Source organism: Phoenix dactylifera, chromosome 10 (assembly GCF_051530095.1).
Source record: "Phoenix dactylifera cultivar Ajwa chromosome 10, Ajwa_hap1_PhDact_Kaust_v1.1, whole genome shotgun sequence".
NCBI lineage: Eukaryota > Viridiplantae > Streptophyta > Magnoliopsida > Arecales > Arecaceae > Phoenix > Phoenix dactylifera.
Genome location: NC_143199.1, coordinates 18,286,159 through 18,314,136, shown reverse-complemented (window position 1 = coordinate 18,314,136; position 27,978 = coordinate 18,286,159). Strand labels below are relative to the sequence as shown.

The 27,978-nt window shown below is 34.8% G+C and overlaps 1 protein-coding gene across 4 annotated transcripts; it reads right to left on the bottom strand.

The window, feature by feature from the left end:
- Positions 1-159: 159 nt before the first annotated feature.
- LOC103698115 (uncharacterized) lies at positions 160-27,050 on the bottom strand. 4 transcript variants are annotated; one of them, XM_088705447.2, is made up of 10 exons: positions 26,697-27,050; positions 22,733-22,935; positions 21,582-21,777; positions 18,777-18,947; positions 18,541-18,657; positions 13,151-13,348; positions 3,250-3,309; positions 3,069-3,167; positions 550-609; positions 335-469 (listed from the first exon to the last, which is right to left on the bottom strand). In XM_088705447.2, exons 2-9 carry the CDS (start codon positions 22,873-22,875, stop codon positions 562-564), a joined length of 1,032 nt encoding a protein of 343 aa, XP_088561573.1. In that variant the 5' UTR covers positions 22,876-22,935; positions 26,697-27,050; the 3' UTR covers positions 335-469; positions 550-561. The 4 variants fall into 4 exon arrangements, with proteins under 4 accessions (XP_088561572.1, XP_088561575.1, XP_088561574.1 ...); XM_088705446.2 differs by lacking the exon at positions 550-609 and having other exon boundaries at positions 160-469; positions 26,697-27,049; XM_088705449.2 differs by lacking the exons at positions 550-609; positions 13,151-13,348 and having other exon boundaries at positions 160-469; positions 26,697-27,049.
- Between the last annotated feature and the right edge of the window lie 928 nt (positions 27,051-27,978).

The window sequence follows — 27,978 nt, the reverse complement described above, 5'->3', positions numbered from 1 at the left end:
CAACAACTATGCTCTAAGTTTTTACCACTTTTACCATCTGACGATCTGAAAATGGATCTATTCTCCTTTCCCCATGGAGCAGCCTATTGAAAGGCAATTAGTATTTACTTCTTATCCTAAAATACTGCAACCAAATGATTTGAAAAGGATAACATAGACTGAAAGAACTTGGTCTTATTACTTAACAGACAAAGCCAGAGTTTGACATAATAACTGATACAACGAAAGAATGAAAAAAAAGAATTGGCATACACTTTACAATGTTACTTTCATATTATTGTCCCCATTTCGCTGTGAGGGTTCAGCGAGATGGATCATCTTTCAGTACACATTTGCTCGTTTCAGTCCTGATAGAAAACTCTTTATTCCTAATAGCCAGCAGCTGCCTATTGGTGGACCCTGTTTGCTGTAATGATCCCGCATTTCTTCTCTCATATTCTTGTTTAAGCTCTTCCAGGCGTTTTGAAACCTACAAATCCATACAACCAGAAAGGTGATAGAAGCCCATACAAAGCCACTAATTTACAACATTAGGGGCATCAATCTTACAAAATTTACATGTCAAGGTGGATATGAAGGATTCACAATTGCTTTGCTGATTACTACTCCCTGGTCAAAATTGTATATAGGAATTAAACCTATAAGGTGTAACTCAGTTTACTACACTTTAGGATGGAAAATTGAATTATTCAATTACTCCGTTATAAACAGATCGGTTCAACTCAGTGAAAACATTTGTTGTGATCCAACATTGTAAACTATCAATTTCCAAAATTATCATATAAGGGAAACAGTGCAAGGAATTATTCAACAAATTAGATGAGGAATCAAGTAATGCAACCATATATGACAAACAGTAAAAGTCAATGTATAATTGGCTAGGCTTCAAGCAACGCAAGTCTAAGTCATAAAAATAGTTGATAATAAGATTTTTAGAAATTATACTCTTCTGTCCCTTAAACATTATTGGTGAATAATCTTCTTTATTCTAATAGTGGAATTGATCTTAAGAGTAAAAATGACTACATATTAGATATTCATGGTAACGTATATCACTGAAGGTAATAAATGCATACAACCAATACATATGAAATTGAAATAACAGTATTAATGATTGCTCAGTTTAAATTGAATAAAAAACGAACCCAGGAATCACATTTAGCCACAATGATTGATGAATTAAAGAAGTTTTAGTATAAAAAGTCAAAAATTTTGAGCACTTCCAACCATTGGAACATGCAAATGTCAAATCACAAAGAAGCAAGGCGAGGAATAGGCTAGTAACATTTTGAACGAGAGGACGCCATTTCTCCCAACAACGAAAAGAAGAAGAGGGGGGGGGGGGGGCACGAGAGAGAGAGAGGACACAAAACACTGAATCATAAAACCTGAAACCAAAACATGCGAAAAATCCTTCCAAGAAATTCAAGAAAGTCAGCATAGGGTCATCTGGTAGGATTAAGGGCTTTGTTAGGGCAAAGGATGGAAGTACAAAATTAGTCTCAAGTTTATCAAATTCTTTTTCAGCATCAGTATGCATCTACTCCCCATTGTAACAGTTGGATTTGAAAGGTTGCCATGACTCCAAGGGTGAAGCATTTCTGGTGGAAAGTCTGTTGGAAGTATATGCCCTGTAGGTCCATTCTGGTACAGCACCATGTTTTTCATCAAGAACAGATCTACTTTTGCCGAGTTGATTCAAATGCTGAAGCTTGCAATCTCCATCAATAATTTAGAGGGGCCCACATCAATTACCTAGCCTCCTCCACCCCATCTATTGTAATTGCTGGTATCTGCTACTTATGCCTCCTTTTGACTGCTTGTAAGGAATAGCTCTTTCAAAACATCATAACCACCCCCTCCTAACATGCTCTCTGGTTTGTTTCAGAGTATGGACAGGCAACTATTAAAGATGATTTACACATGCATTCAAGGCCCTGGGGCAGCCTCAGCCCTTACAGGCCTTCACATTCCATTGCAGTTTCTCGGCTGCCTCTGCCCATTTATGGTAAAACTCATGCTGCTGAAGCAAGTTTTATCCTTAGGAGAAAGGAAAAGAGATATTCATGTGGGCAGTAGAAGATTATCAAGCTTCATCCTTAGGGAAGAGGAAAGGAGACTGATTCATGTGGGCAGTAGAAGATTATCACCAGGTCATGATATCAGAAGCTGAGCTTTGAGTTGCATGGGAAGGTCATCTAGTCACTACCTATATCTATGGAATCAAGAATATCTGGGTTGGTGATTCCTTGTTGGTGATCAACTACACTAAAAGGAAACTCAGTTTAAGGCCACCACCACAATTCTCCACTAAGGGACATTTGGATGAGAAGAGACTCCGGTATTTTTCTTCAACTTTCTGACATTTTTAAAGAAGGAAACCAACCAGTCAATGATTTGCTTCAATGGAATCTGGTTCTAATATTGATTTTATAGGAGGCCTTAAATTTTCACCCCCTTTTTCTGTTTTATGGATGGCTCTGTTGGGGTTGTATGTACCTGGTTTCAGACCTCATTCTCTACCAATAGAAGGGCCTCTTTCCAAAGGAAAAATACCACAAATTTTTTTTAAAAAAAGTAAAACTTGAGTAATTGATAATTGCTACAAAAAAAAAATATGATATCAGACTTCTTCATGATGGCTCTACTTTTCTCTTGATCAAAAAAACTCACCAATGGGATAAAGCTGGTTGGAGGTGTTGTGACTATAGTATGACATTATGAAGCAAGCAAAGTTTACCAAGATCTGAAGACTGTTGCAACCAACATCTGAATAAAAGGAAAAATCACCATAGCTAACTGAACATAGTCCCTCTGGACACGTCTAAGCATTCCACAACAAAACAAATAGGAAGTTCACAATATTTTTCAGTCTACCAACTCCATTTCAAGAAAGTTAGCAATGTCTTTGGATGGAAAAAGAGTGAAAAAGAAAGGAAGAAGTAGAATGAGTCCAAGAGAGGTCAAATTGGCATAAAAAGACTGTAGAAAGCAAGATGCAAAAACAAAAAACACAACAGAAAAAGAAAAACATTCATTTATAAAAAGGTGTAAGTGGCAATCATTACCTTGATTGAGAAGGCAAGTGGTAAGAGTGTATCTGGCTTCATTGCATCTTCGGGGAAGTTACGCAAAGCATGTATAAGTTTCTCGAAAGGAAGTTTTATCTGATGGCCCAAATCAATTTTTAATTACTTAAAAAGTTATGCATAAAATTTTAATCAAACAGAAATGCACCAAATGTCTCACCAAGTCATCATGGCAGAACCTCAACAAAGCCAACCCAACTTTAAAAACAACTTTGACCCCCTGTTCTAAGCAATGAATTTAAGTTAAGAATGTAGCAAGAAGAATCAACTGCGCTTTAAATTTTAATGGTCTAATTATCTGTCTATAACATAACAGGTGACAACAAGACATAGAGTGGTACTTTTTGATAAAATAAAATAGTGAGGCAATTATGGATGCAAAAACAAGTATGAACAAGCAAAGAGCAATGCCAAAACCGAAGGCAAGCAAAATAAGTCCATATGTATGAAAACTGACCAATCATAGTGTGCAAAATCCTCCACATGTTAGAAAGGGATGTGCTCTATTGAGAAAATAACCAGAACAAGCCCTCAAATGTTACAAAGCTAAAAGAAAGAAAATCATCAGCTCTAATCTCAATCAAAAAAGTAATCCAAAGAGCTAATAAAATTAGCTGACCCTCAAAATTGTCATCATATCACTAAAAATTTCAGTTCACTGCCTCAATTTGCAAAGCAATATGAAGGAGGTTAATTCGTAAAGCTGTGATAAACGCCTAGTCTATATTATTTTGACAAGTGTGGCTCATAACACAAATTTTCGTTCCAAATGATGTCGCAAAATCATATTTCAAAATGGAAGGGAAAAATTGAAAGCTTTAAAGTATATAAAAAGAAGAAGAAAATAATCTAAGAGGAAATGGGACGAGAACATCATGAGTCAAGCAATCATCTAGGAAGTATGGACATGGATACAGGATATGAAAACGAAATGATACAGATAGGCTGATACGACAAAACTTTAAAAAGTAGGATACGATATGGTTAGGATACAGCAGCAAATATATAAGTATTATATGTGTGTGAAGCATTCATAAAACATACTAGACTATTAAAAAAATGTACTCCATCATTCATACATTAAAATCAACTTCCACCAACTCCTCATCTAGTCATCATTCAAATACATAGACCACAATCCATATTATAAACTTTAATATCAATATCACAAACTCCTAAATCAACCATTCACTATTAACTATCAAAATAATATAGCCCTTATTTCATACATTAAAATCAACTTCCATCAACTCATCATTAAAATCCATAGAACAAAATGCATATTCTAAAATTTAATATCAATATCACAAACACTTAAAGCAACCATTCACCAATAAAAAGTGTTAGAATTCATAAAACGAGGAGAAAGAATGAAAGAAAGAAAAACCCTCCCCCTCATTCTTGGAGGTATCCCAAAAGCATCTTGAGGGCATTTGGAAAGTATCTAGAGCACTCTTTTAATTTTGAAAAATAAGATACTTAAGTATCAAATACGTATCATATAAGTTTTCGACAAGTATCGGTATTGATACATATCTAATATGGACATGGCATGTAATTTGAAGTATCCATGCTTCCTAAGATATCATCTTAAAGTTTCTTAAATCAAGTAATTCCTACTTAGAATTTCCACTTAAAAGGGACGAATTCATAGCATGGATATTTTATCTAAAATACAGTACCTACTCAAAAGGCAAGTCATGAGTTAGGAGTCAGAGGAAACATTTCAAGTGATGCTAAAGATTCTTGAGTTTGTCGAGTAAATAAGAATATATTATTTTATTTAATGGAGTCTGATATGAGCCTATTTTACTCATAAGGAAAAGTGGGTTCAATCTTCTTCATTCCTCTATATTAAATATTTATCTAACAATAAAGAACCAATTGTGTGTCTATATAGGGCGGTTGTTTTCTGTAGTTATATTTGCTTCTCTTTCACAGTCTCTACTTCTCTTCCATAAAGCCAATGGCAAAGCAATGCGGAATTTAAAGAAATGCACAAGACCCCCACTTGGTTTGTTGCTTTGTCTCCTAACAGCCCCATTATCGTCACCCCTTGACCTGCGGTCCATGCTCTATGTCCTTTGATTTGGCAAGCAAGATGCCCCTTTGCTTTGTAGCAAGAGTAGCACCCTCCATACCAAGGTCCGCTGCATCGGTACCGGTCGGCGTACCGGTGGCGTCCCGGACCAGTACGAAACCGGTCCCGTACCGGTCCGTACCGGTGGCGTACCGGTCCGTACCGGTGGCGTACCGGTCCGTACCCGTCCGAACCGATGGCGTACCGATCCGAACCGGTGGCGTACCGGTCCGAACCGGTCCCATACCAGTCCCGTACCGGTTCTTCAACAATAAATTACCGGTACCGGATTTCACGCTGATCCGGTGCCGGTCCCAGGCTGGACCGGTACGGCAGACCATGCTCCATATTGTTGATGAGGTATCTAAGTTATGGCATGCGAGATCTAAAGAGTTGAATCCTGAGTTTTCCAATGGTTTAGTTAGCTAAATGTTATATATGATGTAAAATTAGAGTTTGGTTGGTAAGAGATTTTTTTAGGATTCATTCAGTGATGTTTGAGTTGCAAACAGACGGCACCATGGCTACCTAGCTTTCTGGTTTATACTCCAAATCTTTCTTTTGTGTCTTTCTTTCCTCTAACCTGCTGTACTCTCTAGTCTCCACAGATAATTAGAAGTGCGAGTTCAATCATATTTTAGATGACACAGACCTGTCTTGGTTCAATAACAAAATATTTTAAAGATAAAATCTCATAAATTCAAATTTCCTCATTTCAAGTTGGAATAGATGCAACATGTTACTTAGACCTCAATCCATTCATCTCCTTGTTGCTTTTTCCCTATTTTACAAGCATGACATTAAAGACATTTGGGCTATATACCATTCTCATTATCTCTTGGCACATGAAAGGGTCTAAGTAGGAGGCACAAGGCCCAAAGTCTAGTAGCATGATGAATGTCCTGGTACCACAAGTCTTACATGTCCACACCACTCTCTTGTGCCATAGTATATTATTATAAGTAATTATAAGCAATGAATGGCTCTCCAATTTACTATTTGCCAAAACTTGAGGCTTTGCCGCGATCTTTATCCACAATATTTTCAACCACTTTTAGCTTCTTGTTGTTAGCAGGGTAGAGAAGAAAGAAATCAGAGAAAGCAAAGAGTATGAGAAATATATTCTTTAAAACCAAAATAAACATGACAAATTTGATATGCAAAAAGAAAAAATTTGGTTATGTTGTAATTCACACATTGTGAAGCTTTTCTATCTCCCAATTTTGAAATTAATACAACTACAAAATATATATAATTAAATTTTTAAAATTGTTCATATCTTATGTTTAATTAAATAAAACATGACTATGATTAAGGTTCAGTTATAATATAGTAAGTAAGAATTTGCCCCCTACATAAAAAATCCTAGGTCTGCCCCTGCATAAAGGTAGTTTCATGCTTGACATTATGATCTCTTTGACCCTAGTGATGATGATGTCAAGGGTAACCTTGCAGGTTAGTAACTCTTCCCCCTAGACTACACACTTTAAATTAACTCCTTGAAAAGGGGATTAATGATTTTAAATCAACGAGAGACCATCCAAATTCAAGCTCAAAACTGATGAACATGATCTACACTACACAAAAATAATTAGAAACTAAAATTTATATATTTTAGTGGTCTCTAAACTATACATCAAGTTGGTACAAAAATGAACAGTATCAATTATAACAGCATGATAAAATACATCATGAAAGAACACATAAATTGAATATCAACTTTGTGAATCATGATCTGCACATCTTAAAATATGGGTAGAATTATACTAACTTACTGATGATTAGATTATAGTAAAACATAGTATCACGCTATTAAAACCATCCATTTTGTGGCGAAGATTATTTTCGAAGGTTTTTGGATTTTGAATTTGAATAGTCCATTATTGAAAAGAAAATGATGCATCAAGCAAGACCATGCTGTTCCATTGTGAATAGGAGACGTTTTCAACCAACAACATCCGCTCATATCCAATTTCATGTCAATTTTTTATTTGAATCATTAACTCCATCTTCCACAAGTTACCATAGTGTGTCGTCCAGCTAATATACATACATACATACATACATATATATATATATATATATATTAGACATGGCATGCCGAACAGCCCGGTTTGGGGTGTACCAAACCGAACCGGGGCAGAACTAGAATAGTTCTGCCCTATTGTTTGGAAAATCCAAAGAACTGCTCGGTTTGTATCGATACGAACCGATTCAAGCTCCCTTCCCTTCCAATAATAAAGAGCTTTCTTGGGCCTTTTCTAATTTTTTTTTCAACCTTCGACCCCCTTTCGCTAAAAAACAGTTGATTTCAATGACTAAAGGCTAAATCCAACCCAAAACAAGGTAAAGTAGCTCTTGTCCACCTCATTTCTTCTTTTTTTTCTTTTTAACGTTGAAAAATGCCAAAAAAATGGAAACTAAGGAAAGGTCATGCCCAAATTTTTGATTTTGCATGATTTCATAATATGTTGTAGATCTATGGATACTTTACACAATGAGACTAAAATTTTTAATTTCTGTTAAATCTATAATTTTTTAAATTAAAAATAAATTTTGGAATAGAAAATTAAAAAATAAAATAAAATCTAAAAAATAGCTATAAAATAAGAACGCTGTTTAGGAGCATGCAAGCTACCATTGATCTAAATTTAGTATCCATTTATTCAAGTTTAGATGTGATAATACGCATAGTGACTTAGGCACAAAATTGAATAAAATTGAGAAATAAGTAGCTTTTAATGCATGCCTACGGGCTGAGAAAAATATATATAGCATTTATAGTAGGGTTCTACATGGATCTGATCTAAATTTAATTTTCTAAAATTTTTATATTTAAAAATTATTAAAAATATATAAGCAATACAAAAAATAAAAAATTAGTACTTCGTATTAGATAATTCTAAAATATTTTCTAAAGTAGAAAACATATTTTTCTGAGTTTCTAATTTTTAAATTTATGTTTTAATTTAAAAATTATTAAAATATATAAATAGTACAAAAATATAAAAAATTAGTACTATGTATTAGATAATTCATAAGTACTTTTTGAAATAGAAAATATATTTTTTCATCATAATAAAATTTTATTATTTTTAAATAATTAATAAACTGATATGTACTCGATAAACCTGTAGGAATAGATCCATCGAAGGACCCCGAACGTGATATGGGTTGGAATCACTAGTACATGCTCTCGAATCGACACCACTAGAGGTGCAATACAGAGTTCAAGGAAGAAGGAGTAACCAGTTTGAAGCAGCACCTGTCTGATGGTTATCCCAACGTATCTATACGCCAAAAATATCCACAGTAGATTCAGTAGCTGATGAAGAAACACTTTGCTGATTTTATAACATCGAAGAAGAAGGTTGCCTAAAAGAAGGCAGAGGCAGACCGTCGAGTGGTAAAACCACCTTTTTATCACTCCAGAGAGTAAGAGGAGACTTCCGTTCCAAATAATAAGGCACAGATCCAGGTTGTCATTCAGGCAAGCTTGGATAATAAGTGACAGCAAGATGAACCATGCATAGGCCTTCACACTATGAGTCGGGCTCTGATTCTGAGATTGGCGGGACAAATCCAGAGTTCAGGAGAACCTCCTTGACTAGAAAGGTCATCAGTAGAAATAATGGTCGTATTGCATTTACGCTGAAAATTTTGGCAGTAGGAAAAAGACCTTCAAAGAGATTTCACCAAGAGCCACAATCAATGATCTATATCTATATACCTTTCCTAGCATAGATTTGAAACAGCAGAGGATCGACATCATGTTGAAGAAGGGCAATAAAAAGAATATTGGATCCTAGTTCTACTTTAGCCACATATTAGCAAATGCGGTAGGCAACACGTATGATAGATCGACCATGTCCTTCATACAAGCTGCTAGCCTGGATGTAGATCCTCTAGGACCGAAGGACATCTATGGTGAGCTTCTTGACAACACACGGAAGAGTTATAGTAGAATGCCGCATACTAGAGCAAGTGGCCTACATATGGACTGACAGTGATGTGTGATGATGTTTGGACCAGTCCTACCAAACGGAGCATCATCACCTTCTTGACATATTATGACATCGAGAATTTTTTTTAGAAGTCAATTGATGCTCTTGATCAAGTGCACAACGCTATATACATCCTTAGATTGATGGAGGATGTGATTGATCAAGTAGGAGAGGTGAATATTGTGCAAGTCGTCACTGATAATGGACCATAATATAAGATCGTAGGAGCTATCTTGATGGAGCGGCGGCCACATATTTTTTAGATCTCATGTGCTGCACATTGTATCAACCTCATATTGATGGAAATTGAAAAGATTCGTAGGATGCAGCAGACAGTGGAGATAGCCCAATCCATTACTAGATTTATTTCTAACCACATATGGATCTTATCACTAATGAGGAGATACACAAGGAGGAAGATGTTTAGACCAGTTGTGACGCTGGCTACTAACTACATTGCACTTGATAGCATTTTTGAAAGAAAAGCAGGCTTGCATCAGATGTTTGTCAGTGCCAAGTGGCAGGAGAGCATATTTACGAGGATCGGCACTAAGGAAAGCTATATGAAGAGTTTGGTGATGAGGCAGACTTTTTGGCAATGGGCTAAGAAAATGGTGAAGACTATTAAGCCATTATATGAAATGTTTCGAGCCGTGGACAACAAGAGGTATCTCTAGATGGGCATTCTATATTGTATGATGAAGAAGGCAAAGAATCAGATTAGGAAGGAAAAGTCGGAGCATACTCAAGAGTACATCAATATTATCGAGTACATGTAGAACTACTAGATAGGTAGAAAGTTGCATCTAGTAGATAAGTAAAAATATTGAAAATTTGACTGCTCCTGCACTTGTAAAATTTTACTAAAACAATTACAAACCTTATTGACAGTTTACTACCAAAACTCAAAGTTCTAATACACTGTACTTAGTATCGATATGGATGAAAGACTTCTAGCCGCCCTACATAATATGATCTACAAAATGGAGCCTGATCTAGAAGTCATGACCGTGTGTCTACAAGAGGTAAGTTAGCTTAAGTGGCATGCGTAAGTTAACTTAACCCACATCTTCAATAATTAACATATTATGATATGTCTTTTTTATGGACGAAAATATTTAGGAAGGGCACTGATAGCTTTGGAGGCTAGGCAATGGCGTCGTAAAAATATGAATCTAGGCATATTAAAAATCAATGATAACTATTACTTGATGTTTTAGAGTTATTAATATGATACTATCTTATATGTAATTTTCTTCAATACTTTTGCAGTTAAATGGTGGATTCATTTTGATCTCTCGACGAGACATCTTAAGCGGTTAACCATCTAGATCCTCTTTCAGAAGATCCCATCGAGTAGCTGTGAGTGTAATTGGTTCACTTTCGCCCTCATGCACAGCAAGCAGTGGAACGGTCTGACATAGAGGCAGCACAATGATACATATATGTCTACTACAATCTGAGATTAAGGCTCAAGTACATTTAGAAGGAAGTGGAGCTGAAGTACAAGGATCCAATCCACAATATTTTTGTTCAGGATAAGGATGATCCCATAATCAAATGGCTTGGGAGCCAATAGCAGGAGCCAGAGCTCGATGAGCCAGAATTGTCTTCACGACCAACCAGTTTCATAGCCAGCGAAGCTAGGGTGGATGCAGAGCAATGGGCAGATCGCAATATTCAATGCATGCTTCCAGTTGATAGCCACAGCCATAAGGGTTAGCGAGAGTCGATCATCACATGACTTCATGTCCGAGACATCACCCTAGAGATATGATCGAGATTTGCTTAGATAAGTCCACCATACTACTGGTCGACTCAGTCTGGAGGACATCTATCATCCTAATATAACCAGATAGGAAGGGGCATAAAAGAAAAGCAGGCAACTGCTCTAATTTCTAAAGCCGCCGTTGTTTAGGTTTTATACTACCATGATTTTTTTGTCGACAGTTAACTACCTACTCGAAGATCTATGGATACTTTTGGATCGGAATCTTTACTCCACTCACGCAAAAGTATAGCTGGGGGTAGCAAACCTAATAACAAATTTGCCAGATTTTTGCCTCCCCAAGTTTGTATTATTTCGGAGCAATCCTACTTTAACGCAAAAGAATCACTCTAAAATATCAAGAAGTATCATTTAAGGTGTACCTGATGATAAAAACAACAAAAAATATCAAAGTAGAATTAAAATCATTCACAAAATAAAAAAATTGATTACTTTTTATTAAATCTTAAAAAAAATTGATACCATCCTGACATTGTATCATGTCGGCATGAAACCTAACTAGTACCATACCAAACCTGTAGCCGACAAGTACAGGTTACCTAGTATATATATAATTTTTTTTTGTTTCTAGGCATTTTGGTGTAGATTCATAATCAATGGTTTGGATTTTGAATTTGGATAGTCTATCACTGATTTTAGATCATCATCTATTTTTTCAAGAAGTCAACATAAAGTGTGGTGTGTGTATGTTCGAATCTATGTATGTATATGTACATGTGTGTATATATCTATGTGTGTGTGTGTGGTGTTTGTATGTGTGTATGCATGCAGATACAGATATATATATATATATATATATATATATATATATATATATACAGTATATATAAAAGCAGTAATAATTTTTGTCTAGCATCAATCTCAGTCCTTGAATTTATATGCATGTATATATGTGTGTGTGTATACATGCATGTGTGTGTGTGTGTGGGTGTTTCTATGTGTATATGCATGCATATTCAGATACATATATAGTATATATAAAAGCACTAATAATTTTTGTCTAGGATCAATCTCAATCCTTGAATTTATAAACATGTATATATGTATGTGTGCATATATGTTCAATGACAACTATATATACACTTGAGTTGATCTCCACTCAAATCCGGTCAGTTCTATATTGAGCAATGGGGATCCCCAATCGATGCTCCGAACCATCAAATGTGATCTATTAAATATATTTTTCTTCGTAAAACAAACTTTCCCATACATCTGTTCATGCAAATTATTAGTATATGCACAAAGTATACATGCTTTCATGCGTTTATACGACTAGTCAGGCTTCCACCCTCTTCTCCTTAGGACTCACTGCTTAAGTTCTATTCAAGAAAAAGAAGATGGAAATGGAAGTAGAAGCATATGAGCACTAATTAAAATGACTGCAATGCTGGATAAAGCTACACTAGTTGTGCAAGGTGACTGTGTGCTTTGCAACAAGGCACACTAAAAGAATGATAAGGTTGGTTTGCAGATTATCAAATAGATGAGAACGATTCTCCCTTTTTGACTATGCAAAAAAAAAAATGAAAGCATAAATAAATTTCTATGGATAGACATTCTGACTATCTGATTTGGTATGTATAATCATGACCATCCATGACTATATCAAGTTCTACAAATTTACATTCAGACTGACATTGCACATATCCAACCAAAGATAGCCAGGTGTGAGATAGCATTAAAAAACCCATGATCTATAACCTTTTTCCAATCTATTATCTTTAGATTGTTCATTATTTTCATTACACATGACTCATTTCAATATTCATCATTGATCAGATGATAATACTACCTACTATTGTAGTTTGTAGTAATAACATAATTCTTAATGAATAATGAAGGTTACAACTAAGATATTTATAAAAGGAACAAAAGCAATTCAGCTTGCCATCCCTAGCTACTGCAACCCAACCATGGATGAGGATTAGGAATTCAAGATTTAGATCTGATGCCCTCTTTGTATTGAACTGTTTCTGTTCAAAATGGGGAATAGGCCCACACACATGGAGGCATGGGAACTGACATGCACGCCTCATAATCCTTGAACATGGGTAGGTTGCAATCATCAGGAATGGTTACCTAAACCCTTTAATTGATGCATCAAATAAGCAGGGCCCGAGATGATTATAAACCATTAGATTAGTTTCATTAGATAATGTTAAAAATAAGAGAAATTTTGATTGCTAACCTCATAGAGAAATACATCCCAGATGCGAAGCGCCAAAGAGAAAGGGAATGAGTACGAGAAAACAGTAATGAACCATTGACTTGCATACATGCTTGGATTAATCATTTCTTCAGAAAAATGTTGACCCAATTTTGGCAAATGTTCTTTCACTAATTGCTCAAACTGAAATAAGTATTGTTGGACAAGCGGCAAACCTGCCTGCTCCATAAGCACAAATAGTAGATACAAATAGTAAACAATTCAGTCACTAACAGTTTATGAACAGTTATATATACTTCTGCATATGCCAAAAGAACCCTTTTTACACAATTGTACCATAATAAATCAAGTTATAACTCCTTGAAGGAAAAGAATAACAAAATGAATCTATCAGAAAGATTAAAGAAGCAGGAAAAGAATAGCAATTCTTAACTGATTCCTCTCTCTGATTATGAACCCATAACATCAAGATAAAATCTAGCCACAAAGACTTGATGCAGAAGCATTGGTGGACAATTTGAACTTCACACATTCCAGTTTGAGTGATATTAGTAGTAGTTCCAGCAATATTAGACAATGATTTAATGAATTTTAAGTTGATTTTTGAGGCTACTTTTCAGGGACGGCTTTGAAGTCATATTTTAAGCACATTTTGAATTCCAAGACCCTATTTTGGATATTGGATGAGGTAGAGAACTATTAAGTCTACTAGGATTAGTTTTGGATGCCTTCAAGTGTCTTAGACACATGCTTCAATGAGATCTGAGTTTTGTAAATTATTTACTTTTCTATACATTTCTTTATTGTGTGAAGGCTTTTCCCCTAGAAATGGGTAGTCACCTCTCTTTGAGTCATAATAGGAGCCCTTACCAGTCCTAGTAGAAAGAAATTGTTGATTCCCTTTGTTATTGCTAAAACTACATAGAGCTCTATCAAAGCATATACAAGAAATAACCCAAATTTAGATTTACAATTTAATTTAAATATTTTCTTCTAGGGCGAGAGAAAATTTCATTAAGCAGCTCTAGAATCAATACATCTAGTTGTACCATCTATGCTAGTTCATAGAGTCACCACAAATAGTTATTCGCCAATAGCTAGTACTACAACATCTTGCACCCTCCCCAGCCAGAAAATGAGGCAATCAACACTTCCCCTTCCCTCCTCTAAAATATGAGAGCCTTCAAAATTCTCCAGCTTAAGAAAAGTTAAATATTGTTAAGAGATTCTTTTCTTTCTTCTATGATGTGACTTTATGCTTTAAAGTTGATCTTTCAAGCCTTGGCATTTTAGGTGTTGTAGTACTGCTAGTTATGCTCCTCAATGATCCTTCTGTTAATTTCTTGTTCATAATCCACTAAGTATTAACCCCTCGATGATTCATAAAGCTCTTAATTCAATTCTTTCATCACATGTATACATTCAGCCTTAAGATTCTCATTCCCTGATAGCTTCCAACATCAATTTGGGTTTTGCATGAGAATTGAAGACCAAGAAAATCAAATAAATTTCAGATAGATTACACAAGTGAAGGGCGCTTGACTATAGGAAAAACCTCATTTCAACAATTGCTTGAGCAAGTAAGAAAATGATTAAATATAAGATACATCATGCAAATGATTTTTCACACCTTCCCCATGAAAGGAATAGCATCTTCTTATCTGCTGGAGCTCTAAAGGCTTGTCTAGATTCCCAATTAAGATGTTCCTTGAATAAACCTCTCAGATGGCACAAGTTGAGAAGACAAGTGGCGGAAACATGGTTCACCGTACTTCTTTGAACTATCCGGTTTGAGACATACCGAACCGTACCGAAAGGGAACTGAGACAATTCTCCCTCTTCGGTTCAAAATTATCGCCAAGCTGGTTGTAAACTGCTGTGAACCAGGCAAGTTGGAGCAATACCGAGGCAAACCTGGTGATACACTTTGGTTCAGCCTAGTTTGCCCAAACACAACCCTCCCGTGTGAATAAAAAAGGTGGGAGGCTGAAAAGTCTATCCGTGCTTTCTCAGCCCCTCTCTCACCTTTTTTTAAGAAAAATTGTGAAAAAATGCGGTAGAGGCCAGATTTTGCAAGAACTAAGCTAGATCCAAGAAAAAACAGGTAATGGCCCCCTCCCTCCACTTCTTTCTTGTTTTCTTTCCTATTTTGAAGTCGAAAATAGGCAAGAAAATGAGAAAATAAGAGTTCATCCAAAATATTTCATTTTGGTATAATTTTAAGATCTGTTGTAGATTTATGTATGATCTATACAATGCTGCCAAAATTATGATTTTCATTAACTTTATAATTTTTTTAATTTAAAATAAATTTTTGGATTAAAATTTAAAAAATAAAGTAACAATCAAAAAATTACAGTAAAATTGGTAGCATGTTTAGGGATATGCATGCTACTCTCTATTAACATTTGGCATGAATTTATTTTAAGTTTGGGAATGATCACACACGTAGAGGTATAGGCCAAATTTGAATAATTTTGAAAATTAAGTAGCCTTTTGTGCATATCCATAGGATGAGAAAAATATATGTAACATCCCTGATAGGATGCTACACTGATCCGAACTAAATTAATTTTATGAAAATATTTTATATTTAAAAATTATAGTTTAAATCAAAAATTACTAAAAACTATTTAAAAATACAAAAAAATATGAAAAAATAGTATTATATATAGATAACTAAGAAGTATTTTTTGAAGTAGAAAAATATTTTTTTGACAATAATATATAAACATATATCTAGCATTCCTAGTAGGGTTCTACGTTATTCTGAATTAAAATAAATTTCTTGATATTTTCTAATTAAATATTAATTTATTATATAAAAATTAATTAGAAATATTTAACAAAGTCTAAAAAATTATTAACATTTGTATTACATATAGATAATGTAGAAGTATTTTCTGGATTACTTTGGTGATTTTTATAATAACGACGTAATTTCATTAATTTTCAAATAATTAATTAGGCATAGCAATTAGTGTAAAATTATTTGACATCTATTCGGTAAACTTGCGGAAATAGATCCAATAAGAAAGGAGTCAAACCATAACATTGGTTAAGATCATGAGGTCATGATCTCAGGTAAGCACCATTGGAGGTGCAGGTGGAGTGACATAGAGTTCAAAAGGGAGGGATAACTAGGTGATTCGACTTAAAAACCTTCAGAGCAGACAATTCCATAATTTTAGCATAATATATTCTAGCTACAACATGATTTACAATATCCCCGCTCTCATGGAAATTATGTGACTTAAAGTTTCCTTAATTAGGAACCATTGTTTGGTACAGTGGTAAAGGGGTTAGGTTGATAAGTAAATGACATGGGTTTGAGTCTTTTTTTGCAAAAAAAAGGTCAAAAGTTAAGCATGTCCCCAATATGCCCCCCCTAGGACCTTAGATTGCCAAGACCATAACTGGGTAATGGCCTTTTTTTTAATTAGAAAAATTCTATTTTCTTCACCGATGAGATCTTCCATGCACCGATCAAATAAAGAATATTCCTCGGATAACCTCAACAAGTATCTAAACAGGTCCTAAAAGATATCTCAATTACATTGATGATAAACTAACATAATAGATTATTTTGCTCTCCTATTCTGGTCTTGAATTTGATCATGTCTATCGTATAGTTTGTGAAATGCTTTGCAGCTCAGAATCACTTGTCTATTATGATCATGCAACCACTATCATATCCAGAAATAAGTAAATAAATAACAGATCTATAAATAATCATGTAAATAGCCAACTTAATCAAGCAATGGTTGTAGCAGATTAGACATTTTCGCTATGTTATCTACAAACTGCAATTTAGATTCACTTCCCTTTTCTAAGTCTCTTTCCAGAATTGATTCAATACGTCTAGTTATTTATTGTACAATTTACACAATTTATATCAACAATATTGTCAATATTAAAAATTTATGAAAAAGATCACACAACGGTTAAACATGTTTGGAACCCTAAACTACATGAACCGAAAAGGTGCTTACCTGTTTGCACATCATGCAACAAACGGTAAAAAATTATTCCTTGCTTGTTTATGTTAAAATCTATACAACTATGCCAATGTCCTGTTTGAAGAAAAAAAAACACTAATGTTTTTGAAACGCCCCTTCCCAAAATGCACTTGTAATAATTAAAATATATCTTCTCCACCCTTATAATGTTTTTGTCTCAATGGATGGGATCCTTTCTTATTATCTTTAGCAAGGCCCCAAGATAGTCAGGAGAGATGGACTCAATAAACCAAGAAAACCTGAAATATCCACAGACACAATATAAGCATATTGGCTGATGTCTCTAAACCATCCTTTTATCTTTTTAATAGAATTTTAAGAAAAAAAATCTCAAAATCATTACCTTAATATAGTTCTCAATTTTGCATTTACCATATCGGCCAAGGTTTCGATATCCTAGTCTAAAATAATGGCCACAATCTCAAAAAATATTGGTTCCTTTCAAAACTGACTATTTTCCAAATCAACTAGAGTAAACCAAGATCTCCATTCATCTCAGCTTCAGCAACCCACTAAGATGACTGAGATCTTGGCCTTCAAAAAACCCTTGATTATTTATAACTTTGCATGTGGGTATACTTTACTTCCTCTTTGGTTACATACAATCCCACTCTAAGGTGTAAGAAGATAATAGTAAAGGGTGTCTCTGATGTTGCTTCTACTTTTAGTTGTTCTCGTAAAAGGAGAAGCTAGAAGCTAGATTTTCTAGCTTCTCCTCAAAGCATTTTTAACTTTCCTTCTTGTAGAAGCACTTTTCATACACTATTACCAAAAATGTTGCTTCTACAAAGCATTTTTTTACTTTTAAAGTTGCAAAGTACTTTTTTTAAGTAACACCAAACATGTCCAAAGAGTACTAGCATCTTCTCCTTTTCACTTTAGAACTCTGTCATGGAGAAAGGTCCAATATATAACTAACTATTACTATTTAGTTAAATAAAGAAAATCTTGTTGTGCTTGAATTCAGGGGATATAAAAAATGATAACATATGACTTATCACATCATTGGTTCAATAAAAACACATTATAATAGGTTTAACAAAAAGATAATGCACTTATAACAACATCCTTCCATTACTTCTCTTGCATGCTTAGTGTCAAAACTTCCAATCCGAAATCCACCAAAAATGATCTAATCCAGTGTGAATCAAAACTAATAAAACTATACCATTCTAAAAATATTTGAAACTAATAAACAAAAGTTTTCACAACCTTCTTCAAATTTATCAAATTATTCTCTTTTTTACTGGGTATTAGTTCCATGTGTAAATGCAAGTGCACTTTCACTAGTTACTACAAGTATGTATGAAATAGATAGAAGTATATGCATAAAAGAAAAACAAGTCCATAACACATCATAAGATAAATCAGTATTTAGAAAAGAATGAATACCAGATATAAGCCTTCCATGGGTGCATGAACAGCCCCCTTCAACAAAGCAACTAAAAGCCAAAATGCATCTTCTTCACTCATATAGAGAAGCAACAAACCTGCTAAAAATCCCATCCCCTGCATTATAGTTAGCTAAATCAAGTGATATCCTAATACTTTCAACATTATGAAGCAGTAATCTTAAAACTTTTAGCTGGGCGAATGCTAAAAAGTCGGTTGATGACTTCAATTCAAACCTGAACATATCCAACATCCCTGTCATACACAGAGTATGCCTTCAGAACATTGTATAGGGACCTTTGGCCCGGTCCATGCCTCTGTTGAAAGAAAACATGCGAAGGAAAAGTTCGAGATATGTCACGAATTATATCCAACTCTGATGCTGATGTCTCATATATCACTAGTTGCTGCAGCAAAATAATTAGCAATAAGCATATTATTAACAAACTGAAAAGATGGAAAAACATAGAAAGTTTGATACAAGAAAGATAACAAACAAACAAAAAAAATCATGAGCAATAACATAAGTATGACAAGCCTCATCAATCCATTCAAGGACTGCATCTCTCATCAATCCAAATTTTCAAAAACCATTTTCACAACTTCCATTGAGGTTATCATTAATTGAGTAATCTCTTTGTTGAAGCTTTCATGTCAACTTTGAGCATTTGTCCCTACCAGGGACTCCTTTAGTCTTTTCTTGTGCACATGTAGACCATATTACTCAATTTTACATTCTTTGTCCTTTATATTTACATTTGAGTTTCTGGTTATGCCTTCATTCTCAAAGTAACAGTGTCAACTTTACCATCATTCTATAAGAATTTTACTCTCTGAATCGTATGTCGTGGTTACAATAATTTTGAGCATATTTCCTATTTCATCTAACCCCTCTTATTCTTAAATGAAAATGTCAATTTATTTCTTCATTTAAATATGCAGTATAATTTAATAAAAGAACTCTAGGGACATCTAGCTATACATTCTAATTTTAGCCTCAATTTCATCCAAGTTTTAAGGGACTGACATCCCATCCATCGCAATGGGTGGCCGATAACAAGATAAACCAAGAAACTGGTTAATCTTATTTGAGATAAAAGTCGAGATTGACTTCCAAAACAGCCCGCATCCTAATTTCTTGGCATGAAATAAGCATCGGATCATCTAAAATAATAGCCCATATTCATCTCTTCTCTAACCCTTATCTATTTCCCTACGAGAAATAGCCCTCACGACGAACCTCTATTTCCCTCGTCCCCCTACTACTCTGCTCCCATCACCACCACTGGTCCCTCCTCCCTCTCCCCTCCTCCCTCTCCCCCTCTGCTGTCCATTTAGCCACCTTTGATCCTCTGCCCTACTGCCACCATGAACTCTCTATTTGCTATAGTTGGTTCTGCTGCCCACCACTTCGCCCCATCTCCAACACCCCCCCCCCCCCCCCCCCCCCGCCCCCTCCCGGGCTGCTGCCTATCACCCTCCACCTGACCACCATCAGCTTTAACCACATTGCAATAAACCCCTTTGCATGTGCTCATCCTTATCACTGATTTCACTGCCCTCAAAAGATAAAATAGAAAGGTTAACAATGTTGGTCAATATCTACACATACATCAGTACATCAGTTTATATTGACCATGATTATAAGGGCCAACATTTTTTATATATCAGATAAGTCGGTGCCTGATAATGAGACACTGATATCCCAGCCTGGATGAAATCAGATCGGTCGGTGCCTGATACTGAGACACTGATATCCCAGCCTGGATGAAATCTTTTGTTCATATATAGGCACATGAAACCAGTACTACATATACTTTTTTTCAAGTTCTAAGTATATTTATGCCCCAAGTATCCAAATCTTTCCATCATGATTCTATTTTAACATTCTTACCTTCTCTCATCTCAGTATCTTATAAAGCCTCCTTGGAACTAGTAGTAGTTGCTTCAACTTCACAATTATCTTAAGACTGAGCCTTTACATAAAATCAAACCAAGACTAAAATTTCAAAATTGCTATTCCTCATGCTTGAAAATGACAGACCTCCTCTTCTGCACGAAAATGTCTTTCACAATTTATTGACACTCATTCAGTCTTTAGAACCCACGAAATTACCTGACAAATTTCTACTATAAGATTTCTCCAAGTCAAATCTTACTATTATTTATTCTAGCACCTCATAGAAAGAAGAAAATAGGATGGCAGCAGACCTTCTCGCATATAACAAATATTGGTTGTTAGAAGTAATCATTAATTTTTTTTATTCATTTCATATCTTCATAACATGTTGCAATTCTTTGACAGTTGATGCAGTTTTGTACATCAGCTTCATATTTGTAAGTTGGTATCAGAATACTCCTATAGGCTACAAGCATATTGCATTCCTCAATTTACAAATATCTCATAAGTTATGTTACTTAGCTAAAACTGCCCAATTTCACTGAAGGTTTTTCCTACGCTTCTAGCTATCATCTATAACACATAGCATCCCACCCAGAGAGCAAGAACAGTGACCAAAAGATAAAAGAAAAGATAAAAAGACTGTTCTTTTTATAAGATGCAACATCAACATTGTCCAAAGAAAAGATAAGCAGGGCGATGAGTTTGGCATACAGAACCAATTAGAGTTGTATGATGAGTCTGGCCAGACACCAAGCTTTGAGAAATCATATAAGCCAATCTAAAAACAAATTCACATGAATAGAGCTTATTATTGTATTATAGAATTGTCCTTATCTATGTTGGAAGAGGTTCACATAGAAATTCATAGGGCCAATGTCTTTGCACTTGGTTTTGTTACAGAAGATTTTGATTCCAAAAGGAGCTATATGATATCACACTATCATAAATATGTTAAACAATACTCGTTTTAAGTTTGAGTCATTATCTTCACCTCAAAATGACACGAAGATCCGAATTCCTAGCCACAACAATGTAAAACATATAATCTATAGAGTTTGACATATTAAATAGAATAATTTCCAAGAAGCAAATTATATCAAGGAAAACAAAGGTAGTATGCATATGCGAAGTGTATTACCTCATAAACCCCTGGATTCATTAGTAAAAGGTCTCGACTTCCAGATATCAATTGCCAGACAAGTCCTCTCAAACAATCAGGAATTCCCTTTCTTATACGCCTCTTAACCACATGAGGTTTTCTTCTAACATAATGCTTCCAATCGCTTCCACCAACACCGATCATTTTCCTCCACTTTCTAATCCTCCTTTCTTCCCTAAAAGAAATTGATAGTCGTATGTTGGAAGTATGGCATTAGAACATCATCAAATGGCCATGAATTAGAAAGATACAACCATGCACATTGCGCATCGGATATAAGTTTTCGAACACTATAAAGAATATTATGAAATCATAACAAATAAAAAAACAACTGTGCCTCAACATTGGTAAAGAAAACAATAGCCAAAAAGTTTCTCCCTAAGTTCAGTTCTTCCATGGAAAATTCTGAAAGCAGGCAAGAAGCATTCACCAATCAAGTTGTTTAACATGCTCTAAATCATAGAAGCTGAGAGTATGGATGTACAGAAACATGGCTTCACATATGGAATAAAGTCAGAGTATAAAATGGAAAAGTTAAACTTGAATTGACAGCCGATTCTGTGGAACATTGTAAAGTTTCGACTGAGCAAATTTAAGTATACTAGGGATTCAGATGATTTCAACCTAAACGAATAAAATTACTAAACTGAATAACACACTAATAATTTGAACTGAACTATTTGAACTGTAAAATAAATATGTGTATTTACAGTAATCCTTGGTCAGGGAAATATATAATCTATCAGAAATTACTTGACAGCAAATAAATATGACAGGGAGAGTACCTGAGTACAAATATATTTGAATACCCTGCATGCTCTTAGAAATTTGAATTTTTTACGACTTTCTCTTAAAAGCCCATGTTGAGTGCAAACTCAACCATGACTGAGTTTAAAACAGTTTTTATCGAAAGCAAAGTAACATAAAATGGCATGTTATTTGTTCCTTCAGTAGGCTTATGTGTGAGGCCACACTTCCGATTAGAAGAAGGGAAAACAGGATAACATAAAGCTTGTGGTATATTGGTTGATATCTAATGTACATCAAAAAACAACCCATACTTCTATAAATTCTAAGTGGGAAATTGCAAACAGTATTGAAGAGGGGCAAACCAAATGGTCTAACCATACCTTTCATGTTCATTGGCAGGCCTGCTTTTAGTTATAACATCTGGAGAGTTCTGCTCTTGTTTTATAAATTCAAACCTGTCCACTGGTTGTGAAGGATGAACAGGTCCTGGTTCAAACTCATCACTTGTTCTTTTCTTTTCCATTTCATTAGCTGTTACAAACCCTCTTACCGTAAAGGGAGTAAAAGGGACTCATTCTTTTTCCTGACATGGTCATCCATTTGCAGTTTTTAGATCACATGCAATGAAAAATGACAAAAGATATCACTTTATCATGGGGTACAAAAAGAGATCATTTCAAAAAAAAATGTTGATGGTGCTGAAGTTCAAAAATTAGAAAAATGTTCTAAACAATAATTTTTAGTAAATATTTTATGTAATAATTGATAATTAGCGACAATGCTATTTGTATAAAGACATGATGATTTTGTAATATATATGCATCAAATAAAATAAAGTTTCCACAAGGTATTTTGATGATCCAATTTTACCGACTTTAGAATATATCATGATGCTCCACTACACTAATTGTAAAGCATTAGTTGGATGTAGATAGATTATAAACTTGTGCACAACTGAAGAAAAAAGAATGAGTTTTAATGCTATTTTCTGACTCAAACATGGCACTACACATCAAACTAGTGATATTCTTTTATGAAGTTTTTGAACCTCAATTATGGTAACCAACAAAGTTTGAATGTTATGTACCCTAAAATTCAGTTTACACACATTTATCGCAAAACTTCATTCAAATACCTGTTGACTTTAGTAAGGACAGATAACCAAATTTACAACCAGATTTAAGCTACACAAAAATCTAAAATTTTGAACTACCAACATATGTAAAGTGTGCACCCACTTTACTTGATTGCCTTTATGTAAAGTTTGTCTGACTTGACTTTTTTCAGATAAATGTGTTGGAAATTCAAAATTTTAGCTTTTTGTGCAGACTAAATCTAAGTTTAGATCACCTGTTTTGATTTTTTTCCCACCGTATGGTAATTGTGCACACTGCACTTACTTGATTGTCTTCACATTATTATTTCTATTCAATTCCATAAGAAGCTGTGATTTCTTTTCTTGGAGTTGTCTTTCAGAGTCCAGATTTACTTCCCATTGACCATTTTTACTTATTACTAGCCAATATGTATAATTAATGTCATATAACCAACGAAGTTTCTGGTATTCAACTTTGGACATTTCATGTATATTCTTTCAAATGTCTTTTTTATTACCTTGCCACCTTGTTTTTTGTTTATTCTGGTATATTCTTCTTGTCTCTTGATGTCTCGCTAATTGTTTGTTTTACTTGGTTTCTACATATCGTGTTGTCTATTTAGACGAGCATGATATTTATCATCATTGGTAGGTCAAGGGTCACTAGACAAGTTTCTTTCTGTTTGGCATAGGTTTCATAAGCCTGACTCAAACTTTATTAGATAATAGGATAAAAGCATATGTTGGAAATGCAAAATTTTAGGCTTTTGTGTATTTTTGTACATTCAGTTATCTATCCTCACTAAAGTCAGCAAGTATTTAAATGTAAATTTTATGATAAATTCAAAAAGTTTTTGTGAATGTGTACACTGGTTCTAGGGTGCCTCAATGTCCAAAACTGTGTTGGTTACCATAATTGAGGTTCAAAAACTCCATAAAAGGATATCACTAATTTGGGGCCTAGTTGGAAGTATGGAACAAAGGAAGACATAGAGCCCCTCTCATATGTTAAGAAGAACAAATATCTACATTGGAACTTTTATACAAAAGAAACAAAGGCAAAAGATCTCCCAAATAGGACTTCTTCTACAGATTAAATCAGCCTCTTCAATCTATTTAATGAACTATATAAAAGCTTTAAAGAGCATTGCTTTGGTTTACAAGATAAAGTCAATAGTTTACAAACACCACCCTGAAACTCCATCACAAAAAAAGCTGGCATTCCCTCATCATTCTCTCAGCAAAGATATCAAAAGGAGCAATCATTCCAGCAACAACTTCATTATAGTAAATTGCTTCCACTTATCTCCAAGACCTCCATCTGAACGCGCACCAGAACACCCAAAGACTAAAAAGCCAGCAGGAGTTGTGAGGCCTTTCTCAACAAATTCAGACCTCAAACCAAGCAGCGTATGACAGCAGTGAAATTAGGGGGCTGTGACAACTATTACTTTCAGACGAGATGCAACTATATTATCTAATGAGTACAACTTTCAGTGACAGGATAAATGAATCTCGGCCATTGAACCATGTATCTTCCAAATTATATATCTTACATGGCATAAAGACATACATAACTTGTCGATAGTAGATTTCAAATGTTGTAAAAGGTAAATATTTATGGCAGTTTTGCCTAAGATAATCAAGAATTCTAAGTTTCTCCTTATGCTATGCATTTCACAGATGTCAGACCTCTTGCTACCTGCTATCATCAATATAGGATGTAGATGACCTATCGTTTTGAGCCACTTCCAGGAATGCAGAGAACTGGACCCTCAAACCACCTGCTACCTACCATCTTCAAGATAAGATGTAGATGGCCTATGGTTATGAGACACTTCCAGGAATGCAGAGAGCTGGATCCTCAAACCACCTATCAATTTACCAACGGGACACTCCTAAAACAACGATCCTAAGATTCCAGTCATGCAGCTTGAATTGATAAAGAATATAAGATCCTAAATTTCAATATGCAAGTGATCAATCTATCAACTTTGAATTCAGGTCCTGCCTAACCTAAAAACAAGCTTTGTTCCACCTGAATTCTTGCATTCAAATCTAACCCAAAAAAATTTATAATAATTATCCAGATGAATAACAAAATTTTATTCTTCTAGCAGACAACGTAATACATCAAATTAACCATTTGGAAGCACATGAAGTCCAATATCAATCATATATGAACACGAATTAACGTCCATGTGAACCTTCTATTGTTTAATTTCTTCTGTAGCATGATAGGCAACATTGACCACCACAAAACACCTAAAAGTAATACAACAAACAAATCCTCAGAAAAAATTCATCCAAACTCAAAGGCTCTAGCCATTCAGATTTCATGCAAGAAGGACCAAGCATTGCAGAATGAGATCATGATTATTTTACACCCAAATAAGATGATAGGATCAAGTTAGGACGTCAATCATTTGGCAACAGGAAAGGCTTATTATACAGAAATCCATACACACCATTTTGTTCATCTGCCATGGCCTTCTCTGGTTCATCAACCCAAAACTGTCTCCCAATTTCATGAAGCATGAGACGATATGTGCAAGAGAAAACTTTCACTACCACCACCTTCATAGAGGTGCAATACGACCAATATAACATAAAAGCCTATATTTTTTAAAAACTCACAGTCATGTACCCATAACAATCATGATAAAAATTCTGCCATGCAAAATCATTCTCTTAAAATACATAGCTATTATCACCACCGGATTAAACCCAAAACTATTTTACCTTTCAGAATCAATAACAAGGATTTGGTTATAGTAGTCCCTTCCTCCTATGGATGACTATTTCTAGTTTTTCTTTTTTTTTTCCAAGTATGACCCGTCTTCTCAGCTATCAGCACTAATATAGACGAGAACATTTTATCACTTTCTTCACTCACTATCAAGTTGCAAAGATTTACTTCATAACATGACAGCAAGAACATCCTGAAATTTGCAAATAATAGCCAAACAATAACATCCCAAAAATCCATCCATTTCCACAAACTGTTAGCACACAAACAGAAAGGGATTCGATAGAACATATATCCCAAGGTTCAACTTCACTTAACTACAAAGCAAGATTTACGGAAATCCTAGTATTGAAATCTGTTCATGGAACCAAAGAAGAGACGTGAATTTGATCTCAGTAACACAAAATAAGGGGAAAATTAGAATTTCATCAGCTATAAGGATGGAAACAAGGAAAACGAGAGAGTGGAAAGGATCCGGGGGGTTCGTCTGGGATGAGACCTGAGGGCCGGGCGGTAGCGCTCGCGGTCGTGGAGCTTGTGGATGGCTCAAGACCAAAGAGTGAGAGAGAAATTGATGGAGACCTTCGAGGCTTCAAGCCACGGCAACCGCGACGCCGGAGGCGGGAGTGGCGGTGCTGTAGGCGGCGAGATTCGTTCTATGTCAGGTGGCGATCGGGGGACAAGAGAAGAGAGAAGAGGGGATGGTGAAGGCGCCGGCAAACGGTGATGCACGGCGGCAATCGGAGGAGGATAGAAGTGAGAGGGGAAGGGTGGAAGGCTTACGGTCAGGTCACGAGGAGAGTAATAAACGGAAGGGGAGCAGTTCACGATGGAGCTACGAGCGGTGGCCCATTTTCTGCCACATAGATAGTGGGCCTCAAAGGCCCAGACCATAGCCCCTTGCTATCAAATACATAATTACACTCATGTCTTCCCAAACTATAACTAGACCTCATAAGCTATATAAACTTTTAGAATTATATCTTGGATTTGTAATGTCATTCTATTTGTGCAAAAGAGTACACTCCATCTAAAAGGTTTCCAATTCAATCATCATTATGGTGTATTTTGTTGGAAATTTTTAAATGCATTTTAAAAAGGTTCAATTTTTAAATGGAAGTTCAACTGTTTCCATTAGTAAAAGATTCAAATTTTAAATCTTATTCCTAATGGTCCCACATCTCTTCTCTATATGACTATATCTCTACACCTATTAAATGAAAAGGATAGAGAAAACTCCCCCCCTCTCTAAAATTTAAAAAAAATAGAAAAACAATCATAAAAAAAATCGACTCTTCTTAATTATTTTTAGAAGTCATGGACAAAAATAAAAAATTTTGCGCATATTGTCCTTCACTCAAAAAAAATTCACTTCCTAATAAATTTAGGAAGTCTTTAAAAAAGGAAACAAAATATTCCATTATTTAGTCGTGTCAAAAAAGAAAAAAATATTTTAGAAACTCCATGCACAAAAAAAAATAAAAAAAAATCCACTTCTTATTTATTTTGAGAACTTTACAAAAAAAGAAGTAATTTATTTACAATATTTTCTCCATCCCAGAGTCATTAGAAAAAGCAAAAGAAACTCCATCCATATAAAAAAAAAAAAAAATCCAGTTCTTATTTATTTTGGAACTCCACGTGCATAAAAAAGGAAAAAATTATTCATTCATACTATTTTCTCTACCAGCATTAAAAAACTTCAAAAATAATTCATTCATAATATTGTCACCATCCCACAATCATGTTAAAAAATGAAAATAATATATATTGGGAACTCC